Source organism: Gymnodraco acuticeps, unplaced genomic scaffold (assembly GCF_902827175.1).
Source record: "Gymnodraco acuticeps unplaced genomic scaffold, fGymAcu1.1, whole genome shotgun sequence".
Lineage (NCBI taxonomy): Eukaryota > Metazoa > Chordata > Actinopteri > Perciformes > Bathydraconidae > Gymnodraco > Gymnodraco acuticeps.
The window spans coordinates 201,768-215,594 of NW_022991562.1; the positions used below are offsets into that span (position 1 = coordinate 201,768).

Here is a 13,827-nt window from a genome sequence, read left to right on the forward strand (position 1 = left end):
TATTACTTTCTAGTAGTTTCTTTATCATTAAACAGACACACGTTTTTATCACAATATGTTAGAGTTTAAAATCAGATCTATATCATTTCCACCAACAACAGAGTTATGTCTTAATGCTGATATACTGGGAACATCTGATGGTATCAAGTTGAACACATTGAATCTTTATTGGTTTGTTAATTGTGTTTGTGTGCGCAGTAAATGTCCAGATGCTCAGAGAAGCCAAAACATCCTTCATCCATCATTCACATCCAAATATTAACTAACATTTAAATATGTTCATCTCTAATATCGTCAAGTGATTCATTTAATCTCTGTTTCTTTAGGTAACAGTCAGTGACAGCAGGAGCACAGACATGTGATCAGATCACACTGACAACTCATTACACTCTATTATAATATATTATTATATATTATATTAAATGGACTAACAGCAAAGGTCTATCAGAACATGTCAAATCTTTTTTCATCGAATGCTTGAGGTTAATATAATGTTTCCTCTTTTTTTTAACACATGTTGTAATATATGTTTTATTATAGACTTACTACTTACTATGGACTCTCAGAGAGTATCTGTGAAGTCGTGGCCTCAGCTCTGAAGTCTGACCCCTCCCATCTGAGAGATCTGGACCTGACTCTCAACGCTCTGGATGGATTCAGCAGTGGAGCTGCTGATTTCTGGACTGAAGAGTCCAAACTGCAGACTGGAGGCTCTCAGGTCAGTTCACTGACTGCAGTTCATATTGATCTGTTTGTGTTTATGATTTTCTGAATTTGAACAAATACAATGTTATTGTTATTTGTTCCGTTTCTGCTAATGACTGAATATTGATCAGAGTAACAGAGAGAAGGTGAATGTGTGAGGGAGAGAGTTTGAGCTTCCACAGACTCACCCTGTGCTCCAGGAGTCAGTGGAGATGCTGTCAGTACTGAGGAGCTGTGAGGGAGAGGAAGGAGTTGTTCAACATCTGATCAAAGTTAGAGTTCCAGATTATCAGTGGATTGTTTCTGCATCATCTCTGACATTAAAACCCTGTTTGACTCTGAACAGATTATTAAACCTGGAGTTATTTCAAACAGGAACTTTGTTTTCTAAAGTGACATCATGTTTTCTTTCTTCAGACTGAGGGGCTGCAGTTTGTCAGAGATCAGCTGTTCTGCTCTGATCTCAGCTCTGAAGTCCAACCTCCATCTGAGAGAGCTGGACCTGAGAGATAACGATCTGCAGGATTCAGGAGTGGAGCTGCTGAGAGATCTTCTGGAGAGTCCAGACTGCAGACTGGAGACCCTCAGGTCAGTACGGGGTCTCTGCTGGTTCAGCAGTATTGTATGAAACACAGGGAGGTGTTTCTCTCACTGGGGAATCAGATCAGTGATGTTACCCACTGACTGCAGGCTCTCTCATTCTTCCATCAACTAGAGAAGGCCAGCTGAAAATGCAAAGCCACGTTTAGTCAGTCATCAACTTTCCACCAGACATATGGGGTTTGACAGAAGAGTGGAAAAGGTAGTCTGTGTTTGATGGGATGTTTTTAGCTCCTTGACTAATGGCTGTTACTTCCTGTCATGCAGCTGAGAGCTGTGGCAGTCAGTCGTAGTGTTTGCAGAGAAGATATGATGGGATGTAAAGCATGAGATCAGGACTCTGAAGCTGACTCAAAGAACAAACACTTATTTTAAACTGGATCCATAACTGTTGGATTGTGTTCATCCCTACAGGATCAATGATGAGACGATCAGAGCCAAGATCCAGAAGACCTGTGAGTACTGAATATCCTCCATTCATCCAGATATGAGACTCTTTCTCAATATACTTGAGTAAAAGTAGAAGTACTCAGATCCTGTACTTGAGTAAAAGTAGAAGTACTCAGATATTGTACTTGAGTAGAAGTACTCAGATCCTGTACTTGAGTAAAAGTAGAAGTACTCAGATCTTGTACTTGAGTAAAAGTAGAAGTACTCAGATCTTGTACTTGAGTAAAAGTAGAAGTACTCAGATATTGTACTTGAGTAGAGGTAGAAGTACTCAGATCTTGTACTTGAGTAGAAGTAGAAGTACTCAGATCTTGTACTTGAGTAAAAGTAGAAGTACTCAGATCTTGTACTTGAGTAAAAGTACTCAGATCTTGTACTTGAGTGAAAGTAGAAGTACTCAGATCTTGTACTTGAGTAAAAGTACTCAGATCTTGTACTTGAGTGAAAGTAGAAGTACTCAGATCTTGTACTTGGTAAAAGTAGAAGTACTCAGATCTTGTACTTAGTAAAAGTAGAAGTACTCAGATCTTGTACTTGAGTAAAAGCAGAAGTACCAGAGTGTAGGAATAATCTGTTACAGTAAAAGTCCTGCATTCAAAATGTTCCTCAAGTAAAAGTAGAAAAGTATTATAATCGAAATATAGTTAGAGTAGCGACAGTAAAAGTAGTCGTCGTGCAGATTGGTCCATTTCAGAATAATATATATGATGTTTTATAATGATTGATCATGAAAGTGTTCTCAAAGCTGGTAAAGGAGCAGCTAGTTTGAATGACTTTGTATACTGCAGGGTAGCTTGTGGATTTACTCCAGGTGGAACTAAAGTCTGATTTCAACACTTGATTATATTTCACATCATTAATCCACATCTGTGAAGTAACTAAAGGTATTAAATACATGTAGTGGAGTAAAAGTACACCATGTACTTCTGAATTGTGGTGGATTAGAAATACACAGTAGCATCAAATGGAAATACTCAGGAAAGGTACAAGTACCTCAACATTGTACTTAAGTTCAGTACTTGAGTAAATGTACTTAGTTCCTCTCCTGATCTGTAAAGCTCTCCCAACATATGCAGGTTAGCATCCGGCAGCTTCTATGTGCTGGGGACCCGTACTGTACATGTCTATCATCACACTTTGGGCTCCTCAACATGTGTGGGTTCCCAGCAGGACTCTCTGAGCTGCCGACACATTCTTTCTGTGACTTTGTTCCAGATATTTGGAGCATAATAACTGAAGCTGTTTCTCCATGTTCAGGAACTCCCATCCCCCGAGTCCTGTGGCAGGAAGCGCTCCTTCTCTCCAAGAACTCCTGGACCCTGCAAGCTGGTCCAGAACCAGAGTCCCAGTGAGGAGTCCAGCCAGTCGACCTCTCAGAGTTCAACTAAACTACAACATTATTAAAGATCATGTTTAAAGTTAAAAAAGGATGCTTTCAGATTGTATCCAGAAGTTTCTCAAAATACAGTCAAAGCTTACAAAAAAACAAAACTATAATAAGAATTAATCTGAATACTTTCTTTGGACATTTTTTTGAAACAAATATTTTAAATGTTTCTGACTTTCTATCCGAGTGCTTTTCTCATGAATTAACGACTTAAATCTTCTTTCTTTTCTTGTGTATTTCATAATCCTACAGGATATCAGATTTTTTTTTCATGTAACTTTAAGACTATATATTATTTTCTCAGCTCTGTAATAAAAAAACACATTTAAAAAATAAATATCCCATTTGTTGTACTTATATCCTGCTTGATGAGTCAGCAGTAAAGCAGCCAGGCGGTAACGGTCAGCTGGCATGTGTATTTGTTCATTGGCTCATATGTGTAGCATGTTTAATGGCAGTGTTTTGAAAATGGCTGACAGGTGAATATGTCAGATCTCTGTGTGTTACTCAGAGAGCCGTGTGCAGGGTTTTAGAAAGTGCAGAGTTGAATTGCAGATTGTGTGCTGTGCTGAAAATGTGTTTAGAGTTTTGTTTGATTTAATCCAGCCAGTGTTGCCGCAGCAAAGCATAAGGGCTCAGTGCTCGGACCTATTCTGTTCACATTATATACGCTTCCTTTAGGCGATAAGGAATCACTCGGTACATTTTCATTGTTATGCGGATGATACTCAATTATACACAATATAGACAAAAGTATTGGACCACCTGCACATTAGAGAGATACCGCAGGTCCTTCCTTCCTGCAGCGGTCAGACTATATAACCACCACGACCCCTAGTAGACCCCCCACACAACAACACAGACTATAACACCGCTTTCTGTTAAATACCAACTATGTGCTATATATATATATACCGTTAAAAACTGTCTATTTTGTAAAACGTGTAACTTTTTAAAAATTATAATTTCTTTTTTTATCTTTAATACTTTTTGGCATGCATGCTTTAGGTAACATTAAGCTGTCTTTAGCTATTTTGTTCTGTAACAATGTACATGTATCCTCTGTGGGACTAATAAAGGTATTCTGATTCTGATTACATCTGCAGGAGCTTTCAGGACATCCCATTCCAAACTCTTAGGCATTAATTTGAACTTGGTCCCCCTTTGCAGCTATAACAGCTTCCACTCTTCTGGGAAGGCTTTCTACAGATCTTGGAGTGTGTCTGTGGGAAGCCCTTTCATCCAGAAGAGCATTAGTGAGGTCAGACACTGATGTTGGACGAGTTGGCTGGCTCTCCGATCTTTTAAACATATTTTAAACATAGTATATGCAGTATTCAAAGTCATTAAAACTAGCTGCACCTTTACCAGCTTTGAAAACACTTTAATGATCAATCATTATAAAACATATAAAATATATTATTCTGAAATGGACCAATCTGCACAATGAATACTTTTACTTGTGGTACTTTAACTATATTTTGATGCTAATACTTTGACTTGTAACCGAGTATTCCTACACTCTGGTACTTCTACTTTTACTCAAGTACAAGATCTGAGTACTTATACTTTTACTCAAGTACAATATCTGTGTACTTCTACTTTTACTCAAGTAAGAGATCTGTGTACTTGTACTTTTAATCAAGTACAAGATCTGAGTATTTTTACTTTTACTCAAGTACAAGATCCGAGTACTTCTACTTTTACTCAAGTACACATTTCTGAGTACTTTTACTACAAGATCTGAGTACTTCTTCCCAGGAGCGGTTCTAGGGGGGGGGGGGCAGTGCCGACCCTGTGGCCCCCCTGAAAATGAAAAAAATAAAAAGTTTATGATTAAACGATTTCTTGTCTGACGGAATAGGCGGAACTAACGATATTTGTCATTCTAGTCGGACCCATTAGAGCAGGGGTCTCCAACACGTCGATCGCGAGCTACCGGTATCTCGCAAGCCCTCAATAGCTTTACAAATATGTTTATTTAATTTTTTTAACGCAAGCCGTCATCACCACGGAGGAGTACACAGCCTCTGTGAGCGAGCGAGACAGAGAGAGAGCTGGAGAGAGCACACCTTTATCTATTTAATATAGTTGTAAAAAATAAAGTAAGAAATCATTCCAATGTGGACAGTAAAACAAACAGTTTAAAAGGGGAGTGATTAGTAAAATATGCATAAATAGAAAGAAAGCATGCTAACTAGGTAACATAAGATAAGAATAAACAAGTTTAAATGATTTGTTATTGGTTGTGATCATATTCTAAAGATGTTTGGATTATTGAAAACTATACAGCTCCCTTTCATATGAGTGTTGAGAGCTGTATCCATAAATTCATTTTGTGCTCAAAGTGCACCAGATTGATGCATTTAACTTCAACATTTAAAAAATAAATCTTCCTGGGGACCCCCCGAGAGTATGTGAGGTCCACCCCCAAATAAAGCAGGTTAAAATAATTAAATTGAATAAATGTTCTTTTAGTAAACGGGTCCCACAGACACAAAGCACACAAAGGTTAAAGGTAAGCATGTAATAATGTGCAATGAAACAAATACCAATAACTGTATTGCATTGTTTTCTTATGCACAATTACTTCATACTGTCTTTGTCTTTTTCGTCCTGCATTTATTGTGCCCCCCTCAGAAAATAACTGGCCCCCCCAGTCAAATTGTTTTAGAACCGCCACTGCTTCTTCCACATCTGATATTAGACAATTAATGAATACTCAGCTTTGTGTTGTACCCACCATAACCGCAGAGTGGCGGTAGTGACCCCCGACTGTAAAATAACACCACGAAGAAGAAGAAGAAGCAGCGTGAACCAGAAGTGACGTCATCTCCTTTTTCCTGCTACGAAGCTCGATAAACAAACAAAAGCAAGACATTACATTTAATATATTAACGAGTCTGAGGTCATTTTAAATTCCTCCTATATAAAGATATGTCTACCAGGAACTCTATGTTTTCGTGAAACCTCTACAATTTAAGGCTAATACAGGTTAGCATTGGTTTTAGCTGTCTGTCAGTAGTTAGCTTCGTTAGCTCGTGATGTTTGTTTTACGTCTGGGAAGAAGCGACATGAAGAAGATGAAGAAGCAGTGTTAGCATCTGCTGCACAACTGAAGGTAAGATATGTCTATTTCATATCATTTCTAACTCATTTAAATACATGAAAAGCATATATATACATTTTATTTATAAGGCGCTTTTTTATGGTACTCAAAGACACGTGACATGTTTAAATTCTTAACAGCAACATTTAAAATAACATATGTAAAACACAACGTTAAGATAACACTGACTTAACAATTACCAACATAGAGAATATTTAATTCAGATGTTCTTTAAGGCAATCACATATTTTGGATAATTCGTTGATTGCTATTATCTACATGACACCTATATCACACTGTTATTAAACCCATATTATACATGAATACACCAATGTTACACCATTATAACACCTATATTATACCCAAGTTACACTGTTATTAGACCCATATTATACCCATGTTACACTGTTATTAGACCCATATTATACCCATGTTACACTGTTATTAGACCCACATTATACCCATGTTACACTGTTATTAGACCCACATTATACCCATGTTACACTGTTATTAGACCCATATTATACCCATGTTACACTGTTATTACACCCATATTATACCCATGTTACACTGTTATTAGACCCACATTATACCCATGTTACACTGTTATTAGACCCATATTATACCCATGTTACTCTGTTATTAGACCCATATTATACCCAAGTTACACTGTTATTAGACCCATATTATACCCATGTTACACTGTTATTAGACCCATATTATACCCATGTTACACTGTTATTAGACCCATATTATACCCATGTTACACTGTTATTAGACCCATATTATACCCATGTTACACTGTTATTAGACCCATATTATACCCATGTTACACTGTTATTAGACCCATATTATACCCATGTTACTCTGTTATTAGACCCATATTATACCCATGTTACTCTGTTATTAGACCCATATTATACCCATGTTACTCTGTTATTAGACCCATATTATACCCATGTTACACTGTTATTAGACCCATATTATACCCATGTTACACTGTTATTAGACCCATATTATACCCATGTTACACTGTTATTAGACCCATATTATACCCATGTTACACTGTTATTAGACCCATATTATACCCAAGTTACACTGTTATTAGACCCACATTATACCCATGTTACACTGTTATTAGACCCACATTATACCCATGTTACACTGTTATTAGACCCACATTATACCCATGTTACACTGTTATTAGACCCACATTATACCCATGTTACACTGTTATTAGACCCACATTATACCCATGTTACACTGTTATTAGACCCACATTATACCCATGTTACACTGTTATTAGACCCACATTATACCCATGTTACACTGTTATTAGACCCATATTATACCCATGTTACACTGTTATTAGACCCACATTATACCCATGTTACACTGTTATTAGACCCACATTATACCCATGTTACTCTGTTATTAGACCCATATTATACCCAAGTTACACTGTTATTAGACCCACATTATACCCATGTTACACTGTTATTAGACCCACATTATACCCATGTTACTCTGTTATTAGACCCATATTATACCCATGTTACACTGTTATTAGACCCATATTATACCCATGTTACACTGTTATTAGACCCATATTATACCCATGTTACTCTGTTATTAGACCCATATTATACCCAAGTTACACTGTTATTAGACCCATATTATACCCATGTTACACTGTTATTAGACCCATATTATACCCATGTTACACTGTTATTAGACCCATATTATACCCATGTTACACTGTTATTAGACCCATATTATACCCATGTTACACTGTTATTAGACCCATATTATACCCATGTTACACTGTTATTAGACCCATATTATACCCATGTTACACTGTTATTAGACCCATATTATACCCATGTTACACTGTTATTAGACCCATATTATACCCATGTTACACTGTATTAGACCCATATTATACCCATGTTACACTGTTATTAGACCTATATTATACCCATGTTACACTGTTATTAGACCCATATTATACCCATGTTACACTGTTATTAGACCCATATTATACCCATGTTACACTGTTATTAGACCCATATTATACCCATGTTACACTGTTATTAGACCCATATTATACCCATGTTACACTGTTATTAGACCCATATTATACCCATGTTACACTGTTATTAGACCCACATTTGACACAAAGATACAGCCTATCAAATGACTGCATCCCCCAGGATACAGAAACTATTTAATAATAATAATAATAGATTTATTTTGTTAGCGCTTTTACAGGTGCTCAAAGACACTTTGCAGATATAGCGGAAAAAAAGAAAAGTACAACAAATAAATATATATAGTTAAAGTCAAATTTAAAATCAAGCAATACAAAAACAATCACACATTAAAAGCCAGATTGAAGAGGTGAGTGTTTTGAAGGTGGTGAGGTCAGTGCCTTCTCTGATGGGTTCCAGAGGGAGGGGGCAGCGACGGAGAAGGCTCTGTCCCCCCAGGTCCGGTGCTTGGTGCGGGTGGGGATGGATAGGAGGTTGGCTTCTGATGAGCGGAGGCAGCGGGAAGGGGTGTGGTGGTGCAGCAGGTCTGTGAGGTAGGGGGGGGGGGGGGGGGGGTGGTGATGCAGCAGGTCTGTGAGGTAGGGAGGGGGGGTGTGGTGGTGCAGCAGGTCTGTGAGGTAGGGGGGGGGGGGCTGGTTGTTGAGGGCTTTGTGAGTAATCAGGAGGACTTTGAAGTTGATTCTTTGACGGACGGGGAGCCAGTGGAGGTTCTGGAGGACGGGAGTGATGTGGTCTCGGGAGCGGGTGTGGGTGAGGAGGCGGGCAGCAGAGTACTGGATATGTTGGAGTTTATTGAGGAGGTTGGATGGTATGCTGAGCGTAGAGGATGCTGTTGCAGTAGTCGATGAATGCATGAATCAGGGTTTCAGCAGCAGAGGAGGAGGAGAGTGATGGGGTCTTTAAACTTACATTTGGGGCTCTATTTTAGAAATAAATCCTGTGGTCTTTATATTGTTGCATCGACTCAGTGGTCTTGTGTCTTATCTGTCAGAGAGAAACCATTATTTATTCTATTATCATACATTTGACCTCCTTGTGTCTATCTGATCAAATGTTATATTTTGCTGCATTTACATTTTTAAAGTTCTTAACAAATAATCCGAGGGGAATTTCTTGGTGTTTGTTTGTGACGTGTCATTTTGTAAAGCACTTTGAGCTGCATGTGTTGTATGAAAAGTGCTGTATAAATAAAGCTTTATTATTATTTCTTCTCCTCTCTCCTCCACAGATTGTCAGGTTGTGGGAACCTTGGCGCAGGTTTTAACCCAAAGTGCTCTCCTTTCATCTGGTCATCATGGCGTGGGCTCTGAAGCTTCCTCTCACGGACGAGGTGATCGAGTCCGGTTTGGTGCAGGATTTCGATGCCAGTCTGTCGGGCATCGGGCAGGAGCTCGGGGCGGGGGCGTACAGCATGAGGTACTACAGACATCTGAATCAGAAACCCTTTACTTACGGGAAGGGGGTTGAATATTCTATATCAGCGGTTCCCAACCTTTTTCAACTCAGGGCCTACTTAAGAATACAAATGTTTCGCGGCCCACATTCAACCATAAACAATACGGAGGCTAAATAAAGTTCTGATTGGTCGATTCAGAACATGTGACACGTTGTTAATCCAGTAGAACAGCCCGCTGTCAAGGACTGGAATGACCGTTGCTAAGGATGATGGAGAAAGGAAAGGAATATAAATAATTCTTAATAATGATAATGTTTCCACACATCATAATGTTTTGCAAATGATGTGGCGACCCACTTGCAGTGCGTAGTGGCTGCAGGTTGGGAACCGCTGTTCTATATAATAGTATATTTGGTGTCTCTTTAAAATTGGGATCAAACTTTCTTTCAAATTGAATGTGTTTTTATTAATGTGTTTCGAACCATAGAGTCTCAAACTTCACTTCCTACACAGTGATAGCAACAAAGTAAATTATTTATTACGAAGCAGCTTGTTGATTATCAGATGGAGAATAATCTTTAATGCAATTAGCTTAGAGCATTAGACTTGCAGCGTATCCCTGCTTCATAAATATATCTGCAAACCATGTGTTTTTGTGGAGTCTTTACAGGTCTAAAAATATATTTATGATGCTTTTGCTCAGTCTTTCTCGATGGAAAGGACAGCTTGAGGTTCTGCAGGAATCAGAAATCCGTTTTCGTGATAAAAGACCCTCTTCTTTCTGTCCCTTTCTGGCTGCTTAAGTGTTTTGTTAAATGATACTGAAGGAGCTGCACAGTGCCGTTTGGTTCCAGACATTCTCCTGTTGAGAGGAGCAAAGACACGCTGTCTGGATACCTTGGTATTTAGTACAGTTTCCTTCCTTTCCTCTGTTATAATGAACTGCCTTTCCGTATCAAGTGTAGTGAAAGACTCTCTATTTGAAAAATACCAGTTACAAGAATTAAATATCAAGGTTTTTGTGAGCTAATACAATTATTATTTATAACTAAAAGTGATGTTTTTTGTGAATAGTAAGATTTTCCTGCTTTTCTGTTTTCAGAAATGGACAATTTTACGGATATTTTATAGATCAAAGAGGAATCTAGAAAATTAAACGAGCCCTATGCTGCTGATGTTCAGGTGTATATCAGTATGTAGTGTCTCTACTTTAAAGAGTCCTCTCCTACTGTTGTTCAGGTGTATATCAGTATGTAGTGTCTCTACTTTAAAGAGTCCTCTCCTACTGTTGTTCAGGTGTATATCAGTATGTAGTGTTTCTACTTTAAAGAGTCCTCTCCTACTGATGTTCAGGTGTATATCAGTATGTAGTGTCTCTACTTTAAAGAGTCCTCTCCTGCTGATGTTCAGGTGTATATCAGTATGTAGTGTCTCTACTTTAAAGAGTCCTCTCCTGCTGATGTTCAGGTGTATATCAGTATGTAGTGTCTCTACTTTAAAGAGTCCTCTCCTGCTGATGTTCAGGTGTATATCAGTATCTAGTGTCTCTACTTTAAAGAGTCCTCTCCTGCTGATGTTCAGGTGTATATCAGTATGTAGTGTCTCTACTTTAAAGAGTCCTCTCCTGCTGATGTTCAGGTGTATATCAGTATGTAGTGTCTCTACTTTAAAGAGTCCTCTCCTGCTGATGTTCAGGTGTACATCAGTATGTAGTGTCTCTACTTTAAAGAGTCCTCTCCTGCTGATGTTCAGGTGTATATCAGTATGTAGTGTCTCTACTTTAAAGAGTCCTCTCCTGCTGATGTTCAGGTGTATATCAGCATGTAGTGTCTCTACTTTAAAGAGTCCTCTCCTGCTGATGTTCAGGTGTATATCAGTATGTAGTGTCTCTACTTTAAAGAGTCCTCTCCTGCTGATGTTCAGGTGTATATTAGTATGTAGTGTCTCTACTTTAAAGAGTCCTCTCCTGCTGATGTTCAGGTGTATATCAGTATGTAGTGTCTCTACTTTAAAGAGTCCTCTCCTGCTGATGTTCAGGTGTATATCAGTATGTAGTGTCTCTGCTTTAAAGAGTCCTCTCCTGCTGATGTTCAGGTGTATATCAGTATGTAGTGTCTCTGCTTTAAAGAGTCCTCTCTTGCTGATATTCAGGTGTATATCAGTATGTAGTGTCTCTACTTTAAAGAGTCCTCTCCTGCTGATGTTCAGGTGTATATCAGTATGCAGTGTCTCTATTTTAAAGAGTCCTCTCCTGCTGATGTTCAGGTGTATATCAGTATGTAGTGTCTCTACTTTAAAGAGTCCTCTCCTGCTGATGTTCAGGTGTATATCAGTATGTAGTGTCTCTACTTTAAAGAGTCCTCTCCTGCTGATGTTCAGGTGTATATCAGTATGTAGTGTCTCTACTTTAAAGAGTCCTCTCCTGCTGATGTTCAGGTGTATATCAGTATGCAGTGTCTCTATTTTAAAGAGTCCTCTCCTGCTGATGTTCAGGTGTATATCAGTATGTAGTGTCTCTACTTTAAAGAGTCCTCTCCTGCTGATGTTCAGGTGTATATCAGTATGTAGTGTCTCTACTTTAAAGAGTCCTCTCCTGCTGATGTTCAGGTGTATATCAGTATGTAGTGTCTCTACTTTAAAGAGTCCTCTCCTGCTGATGTTCAGGTGTATATCAGTATGTAGTGTCTCTACTTCATGTCTCCATGCTTTAATGTTCAAAAAGCTCTTTATCTTTCTCATACTGCCTGTGCTGCAGCACCTCTTTTCACCCTCTGTCTGAAACCACAGCCCAGTCTGCTCTGATTGGTTGGCTGGCCAGCTCTGTTGTGATTGGTCAACCGCTTCAAGATGTCCCACCTCTTAGCCTGTCACGTACAATGAGTTGGAGCGCTAGCCAATAGGAGTGCGAGTGTTCCATCATGATGTATTTGTTCTGTGTAAATGAAATGATGTTATTTTTTCTGTGTTTCTGTTCCTCAGCGATGTCCTCGCCCTCCCCATCTTCAAACAGGAAGAGTCCATCCTTCCTCCGGACAACGAGAACAAGATCCTCCCCTTTCAGTACGTTCTGTGTGCAGCTACCTCTCCCGCCGTCAAACTGCACGATGAAACCCTCACCTACCTCAACCAAGGTCAGCATCCAACCCCCGACACTCTGCAGGGCTCTGTGTGTGAACAGAAAGATAATTCACATGCATGTCACTTGCATACATACTATACTAAATACTAAAACTATTATTTAGAAACCAAATCCTAAATGGTTATGAGCACGAGCCGTGAACTCATGCCTGCTATGACTGTAAATCTACATCAGCAGATACTATGATACTGGAAAAGATGGGAAATATAAAGATTGAACTATAAGTGTGACAGAATTGTCTTTGAACCCGCTGTATGAACGTGTGCTTGCAGGGCAGTCCTATGAAATAAGAATGCTTGACAATCGGAAAATTGGGGAACTTCCGGAAATCACTGACAAAATGGTTAAGGTAAGAATCGCACATACTATTACATTTAATTTAGCTGACGCTTTTATCCAAAGTGATTAGGGTTGGGAACCGAAACTCGGTTCCAGATGAGAACCGATAAGAAAATGCCGGGTACCGGATACCCATACAAAATACACAATTTCGGTTCTGCTTAACGGTTCCTAAACGCAGTAGACCCTGTATTCCAGCGGGTCTGTCTGCGCCGCGGTGACCCGGTGGAATACAGGGCGGACCTGGAGAATCACAGAACGGCCGGCTCGGTACGCTGACGGCCGGCACCGCCCTTACTTTTTTTAAACGGCATCGTGTAAGTTGCGCTGACAGGCGCCCCGCAGCAAGGCTCCCCCCGCCCTCCCGTAGACAGTTCACGAGCTCAGTCGCTTCATAACACCAAAGATGGATCGCGGTAAACGCTCTGAAGTGAGGCTCCACTACACTAAAAAAGAAAAATACAAGGCACAGTGTAATGCCGCCTGTTAATAGCTTGCCACAGGCATAGCTCAGTTAAAATAAAGCACAGCTATTGTGTAATACATTTGTATTGCATGTATTTTTTTAATTTGTAAAAATGTCAGTTAAAGCTTAAAAAAGCTGCTTTTAATTGAACTATTCACATCTTAGACTGCACTGTAACTTTTATC

General features: G+C 39.1%; 2 protein-coding genes across 7 annotated transcripts in view; both read left to right on the forward strand.

Annotated features, from left to right (window-relative positions):
• The window catches only part of LOC117533545 (NLR family CARD domain-containing protein 3-like), a 53,704-nt gene extending 50,225 nt beyond the window's left edge, over positions 1-3,479 (forward strand). For 5 of the 6 annotated variants that reach the window (XR_004567066.1, XR_004567067.1, XR_004567064.1 and 2 more), the window contains 4 exons: positions 541-718; positions 1,123-1,293; positions 1,720-1,760; positions 3,013-3,479. Coding sequence is in view for 1 of the 6 variants with exons in the window: in XM_034197343.1 (XP_034053234.1) it covers positions 1,123-1,293; positions 1,720-1,760; positions 3,013-3,014 (214 nt within the window). In the remaining 5 variants the exon portion in view is untranslated. The remainder of the gene's footprint in view (positions 1-540; positions 719-1,122; positions 1,294-1,719; positions 1,761-3,012) is intronic. The other variant, XM_034197343.1, reaches the window with a different exon arrangement.
• Positions 3,480-5,943: 2,464 nt separating this feature from the next.
• Positions 5,944-13,827, forward strand: part of tfcp2 (transcription factor CP2) — a 37,847-nt gene continuing 29,963 nt past the window's right edge. Inside the window, exons 1-4 of the mRNA XM_034197333.1 lie at positions 5,944-6,263; positions 9,531-9,718; positions 12,678-12,829; positions 13,110-13,186. Coding sequence (XP_034053224.1) covers positions 9,597-9,718; positions 12,678-12,829; positions 13,110-13,186 — 351 coding nt within the window. The 5' untranslated portion in view covers positions 5,944-6,263; positions 9,531-9,596. The remainder of the gene's footprint in view (positions 6,264-9,530; positions 9,719-12,677; positions 12,830-13,109; positions 13,187-13,827) is intronic.